The following is a 6,000-nucleotide window of genomic DNA, read 5'->3' on the forward strand; positions in this document are numbered from 1 at the left end:
TTCTTTTACGAAAATGTGACTTTTCGTTTTTTATTTGTGGCCTACTTGCATAGAACTTCTGGGTGGATGTGAGCATTACAAATAAAACTAATTTTTAAACAAGTATTAAAATCGATAGTCTTTAGAGATGAGGCATAAAATTTGAATATGTGAGATAGTCAGGCGAAATATGTAGTGCTGGGCCCACTGTTGACCTGAAGAGTATATATCTTACCTAAATAAAATTCTAATTCTTTAAAACCCTATACAAACTTAAAACAAACAAAAAGTAAATCTGAAGGCCAATATCACCTAATGGCTTCTAATTTTCAACTCTTGTTTTTGAATATGGGCCAAAGGTCCAGTGACAAAAAATAATTTTTTTGTAACAATAAAATTTTTTAGGTTTATTTATTTTGAGAGACAGCATGAGCAGGGGAGGGGCAGAGAGAGAGGGAGAGAGAATCACAAGCAGGCTCCACAGTATCAGTGTGGAGCCCAACATGGGGCTCAAACTCACAAACCGAGAGACCACAACCTGAGTGAAATGAAAATTCAGATGCTTAACCGACTGAGCCACCCAGGTGCCCCTCCAGTGACAAGAAATAATTTCTGCACAAGAACCAACCTGGATAACCTGGCTAGAGCCAGTTTGCAGCTAACCACTTGTAGGAAGGTTAAAAAATAGAACTTACTCAACAGCCTGGCATAACTCTGGATCTGGAACACCTATGGTAGAATTTTCATCTTATCATCTACATGGCATTTTAGAGATGTAATAACATGAACTCACTGAATGCCAACACGGCAATATATTTGAAGTATCCATAGCTTTTGACTTGTGTGACCATCAGAGAAACCTCTACCCACAAGCTACCCTCATTGAGGACAAAAACATCTTACCACCTAGAAATAATGTAGCTATCTGTTAGCACCATGCAATCCACATGCACTCAACAAATAAAAGGTAAATTCTGTGAGATTTTAGAACAATTATTAATTTTTAGGTGCAGCATGAAGTAGTCATGAAGAGCGTAGATTCTGTGCTCAGATTACACTTATTTTTCACCCTTGCCTTAATACTTATGGGTGAGACTTTGGGCAAGTCACTTAAGTTTTATTTAGAGGTTTAAAAATAAGGTAACACATATAAGGCATTTAAGTAAGCACTCAAAAATATTAACAATTTTCATTATAAGACTTTGTAAATAAAGTTTCTGGCATTTTTTTGTATTTGAAATTAATAAGATATTGATGCATTAACATCTACTGAATTAGATTAAACCTGATAGCAGTATTGAGCAAATGAATAATATACAAATGCAAACGTAGTAATTTATACCATGATAAAATCTTTCACTTTGTTAAAGTGTAAACAACTTGTTACAGATATTAACACACATATGTCACCCACAATTCGACTTGATACAAGACTTTTTTCACATACACTTAAGCAGATGAATCTTTATATATATCTTCTTTATCTTTATATATATCTTTATATATATCTTATATGTATCTATATAGTTAAGTCTGTGTCTCAAATCACGTTAAACTTTCAGCTTGGTTTTGCATTTATTCTGCTTGCATGAACACTTGCAAATTCAAGACGGATAGGATAGCTTTCTTGTTTAAAATTTATCTCTGGATCTTATTCGTTTCAAAATGAAAAGTGTGCAAAGGTAAGATATATTGCCACTTAGAGGGAGATTTATAGAATTATCGTTCAGGAGGGAAATCAGCTGTACAACGTCAATTACAGTTAATGGGGGCTGTGTGGCAGGAGCCTCATGCACCGGGTAGAAAATAGGGCTGCCGATGCTACTGATATTAGGGTTACATTAAGTCAGTAACTCATGCCAAATCTCTGAAATCTTATATTTGGCTCTGATTTCTAGGGAGTCTAAGTATGTTGTTCATTAGCAAGGAAGGAAGCTCCCACACAGGGAAATGTCTTGTGTAACATGGTATCGTGATTGAGTAATCAGTAGTCTAGAGGGTCACATGATTTTCTTTGTTCAACTTTAATACTATGTTATACAAGAGGATTAACTAAATAAGAACACAATGGGGCACCGGGGTGGCTCAGTCCGTTAAGCATCTGACTTTGGCTCAGGTCATGATCTTGCGGTCTGTGGGTTCGAGTCTCGCATGGGGCTCTGTGCTGACAGCTCAGAGCCTAGAGCCTGCTTCTGAGTCTGTGTCTCCCTCTCTCTCTGCCCCTCCCCCACTCACACTCTGTCTTTCTCTAAAAAAATAAATAGTAAACATTAATTTTTTTAAATGAGAATACATTAAAATTATGAATATGCCATTATTGATATATCACTTGAATAAGCTCTACGAAGCATTATTTTCCCCCTATAGTTGCAAAGAATTTGCCTTATTAGTCCTCCATATATTCTTAAATATCTTCTGGCTTACCAAGGGCTTGTGTTTTGGGGGTAGATGTCTGGATTTTAAGGCACAAGTGGCTGTAGAGGTCCTCTCTCTATAAAACTAAGTGAATGACACAAAGAGCAAACTCATTTTGCTATGTAGAGCCTTATTCTGTACCAGTAGTTTTCTTTTTCTTTTTCTTTTTCTTTTTCTTTTTCTTTTTCTTTTTTCAATGTATATTTTTTAAGAGAGAGAGACAGAGAGCATGAGCTGGGGTGGGGCAGAGAGAGAGGGGGGCACAGAATCTGAAGCAGGCTCCAGGCTCTGAGCTGTCAGCCCAGAGCCAGATGCAGGGCTCGAACTCACCAACTCGTGAACCATGAGATCATGACCTGAGCCAAAGATGGCCACTTAACCCACTGAACCCCATATACCAGGGGTTTTCAAAGCACAGCTTCCAATCCAGCAGATCAGAATCACCTGAGAGTCTGCTCTAGGTGCCAATTCTCAGGCCCCAGCACAGACCTGCTGAATCAGCAACTCTAAACTGGGGCCCAGCAATGTGTGTGTTAGCATACTAAAACCACTGGTATAGAAACATAAATTTTAGGTTAATGCTTTATTTTCTGGACAGTCACTCATATTTTTTAAGTACATACATATCTCTCAGATAGTGGAAGAAGGAAATATCTTCATTGGAAATAACCTCCAACTGACATGTTGGGCGATTTAAAATCCGTGTTCATGGAATCAAGGTCTAGATTCTATTGTCTTTTTAAAAATTAAGATATATTAGAAAATATGAAGAAAACTAAATGATTCCTTTAAAAAATATCCAAACTGTTAAAGTTTATTTTTTAATAATTTCTAAGTTACATGTAACTTTGAGCCTGTATTTATCCTTAATCGTTCCATAATTATTTCTGGACCCATATTATAAACTAAGGGCTTAGGGTACAGAAATAAAACCCCCAGTCCCGGCCTTCCAACGGTTTGAACACATTTGTTACATCTAGAAAAGAGGTAACCTGTGTTTGCCAGTACAATTTATGTTCCTCTGTACCCAAGCAAGAAAAGGTGCTTTTATACACCACATACTGCATTTTTTCCCCTTAAATATGATCCCAAAGACAATAAAGATTCAGGCAAAAAGTCTCTCAGGAAAATGTTTAAGACAAACTTGGGATGAACTATTTACCAATGATGTACTTGCAACCCAAGTACACAAGGCTTTAATTCCTTCATATAAGAAAATATTAAATATAAGAAAAGATTAAAAGTATCGCACAATTAGTATAAGAGAGATATTTGTCAATTCCATCATTAAATAATGGCATTATGTGTTTGTATCATGTTCTTTTGCATTACACACAAATATTCATGTGCAAATCAAATATATGTAATTAACTCTATTAGAAACTGCTATAATTAAGATTTTCAAAAATTAAAAACAACTCATCAGTTAAAATCTCTTATGAAAATATGTGTGCCTATCACTACAGGTTATATCATAGGCCAATTTCAGTTGAAATGTGAAGATTTTTTTCAATTCGGATGGTGTCTAATGCCCAAAAGTTAATGCTATCCGAAAGAACTAAAATCAACTTCATGTGTGAGTTTTTAGTTTCTGTAAACACACAATGTGTGTAATAAGTGCCTTTTCTGCAAAGTCACCCCTAATACTTAGAACATACTTGGTTTTGGTTTTATTTTTTTTGTTTCACGTTTTTATTTAAATTCCAGTTCAACATATAGTGTAATATTAGTTTCAGTAGAATTTAGTGATTCATCACTTACATCTAACACCCAGTACTCATCACAAGTGCTTTCCTTAATACCCATCACCCCTTTAACCCATCCACCTCCCCTCCAGCCCACCTCCCCTCCAGCTACCCTGTTTGTTCTCTGTAGTAAGTCTGTGTTATGGTTTGCCCCTCTCTCCTTTTCCTCCCATGTCCATCTGCTTCGTTTAAATTCTACATGAATGAAATCATCATACCTCCTTTACTAAATGATCAGATTTTAATATATATTTTGGTTAGGATGCTCCTCATAGTTGTGCCTTAGAGATTTTCTTAGTCCCTATTAAAATGCCATAATGAAAGTAAGGAAACTTGCTATGAAAGTACATCATTAAGAATTACATATAAATTATGTTTTAGTTCTCATGGTTTCTCTGGGTCCTTACCAAGCAGCAAAAGGTTCTCTTTCTTGACAGAGAGTGCTTGTGAAGATGTATACAGATGACTTTCAATTAAAGCATATTTTTGACATGTAGTTTTGAATTGATTTGCTAAAAAATAATCTTATGTATCAATTGAAAACACATCTACGGGGCGCCTGGGTGGCTCAGTTAAGCGTCCGACTTCAGCTCAGGTCACGATCTCGCGATCTGTGAGTTCGAGCCCCGCGTCCAGCTCTGGGCTGACGGCCCGGAGCCTGGAGCCTGCTTCCGATTCTGTGTCTCCCTCTCTGCGCCTCCCCCGTTCATGCGCTGTCTCTCTCTGTCTCAAAAAATAAACGTTAAAAAAAATTTTTTTTTTAAATCAAAAAAAAAAAAAAAGAAAACACATCTATAATTTTCTTTTGCAATTTACTCTTTAGGGGGATTCAGGAGGACCATTGATGTGCCAAGAAAACAACAGGTGGTTCCTGGCTGGTGTGACATCATTTGGATACCAATGCGCACGGCCTAATCGTCCAGGGGTGTATGCCCTGGCCCCGAGGTTCACAGAATGGATACAAAGTTTTCTGCAGTACCGTGTTTCCTAAACCAACATGAAAGCCGTGTGGTTTTCCCATTCCACTCTAAAGAGCATGGGAATTGAGAGTTTGACAAAAGAGATTTCTAAAAGGCTTTATTCTTACCTAAGCCATCGAAATGCTGAGGATTAAGGGTGAAGACAAAAAAATAATCTGTACCGTACAAAGTAACTTTTTCATTGTGAACAGTTAATCTTTCACAGAGATTTTACAATCTTTCCTCTGTAATCATTATCTTTATCATACTCTTCTTATTTAAAGGAATGCTATGTTAAAGCATATACTGCATTCTTAAAGTTTTGGCAAAATTAAGAAAAGAAGTAAAATAAACTATTTTGCACAGTATGTTATTTTTTTGAAGTAAACTGCTGTAAATTATCTAGTTCCACCTTGCTATTTTCAGAATCTCAGTAGTCTTCCTGATTTTCTATCTAAATGCATTTCCAATTTCCAATTCATCTTGAGCATATCCTTAATATTTTCCCCACTCATAACAAATATGTACTTTAGGCTCATGTCACAGACCTGGACTAAATTGATTACACATTCCTCTCAAGATAATTAAAAAGCAAACAAGTGCAAGTCTACAGATCACCCCTGTATCAAAATAAAAAGGAAATTAAATGATATTTCCATTCTTTTATTGGATCATTTTTTACCTGTATTAATCGCACCGCCCATTTATTTTAAGCTAATATTTTTTTAAGTTTCCAAAAAGTAATCAGACATATCCAAAAAATGCAACTATTACAAATGTTTTTTTTCTGATCTATGTGTCTTACAGTGGATGTTTTTAACATGTGCAAAACTTAGACGCAGCTGAATCACCCATTAGAAGGCCAAAAATGTGGAATAAATGAATTTGCTTCACTGCTTTAA

At 36.0% G+C, this 6,000-nt stretch overlaps 1 protein-coding gene across 1 annotated transcript in view; it reads left to right on the forward strand.

The window, feature by feature from the left end:
* Positions 1-6,000, forward strand: part of TMPRSS15 (transmembrane serine protease 15) — a 122,487-nt gene extending 116,487 nt beyond the window's left edge. The window contains 1 exon segment of the mRNA XM_043593821.1: positions 4,963-6,000. Coding sequence (XP_043449756.1) covers positions 4,963-5,130 — 168 coding nt within the window. The 3' untranslated portion in view covers positions 5,131-6,000.

The sequence above is a fragment of the Prionailurus bengalensis genome, chromosome C2, assembly GCF_016509475.1.
Source record: "Prionailurus bengalensis isolate Pbe53 chromosome C2, Fcat_Pben_1.1_paternal_pri, whole genome shotgun sequence".
NCBI lineage: Eukaryota > Metazoa > Chordata > Mammalia > Carnivora > Felidae > Prionailurus > Prionailurus bengalensis.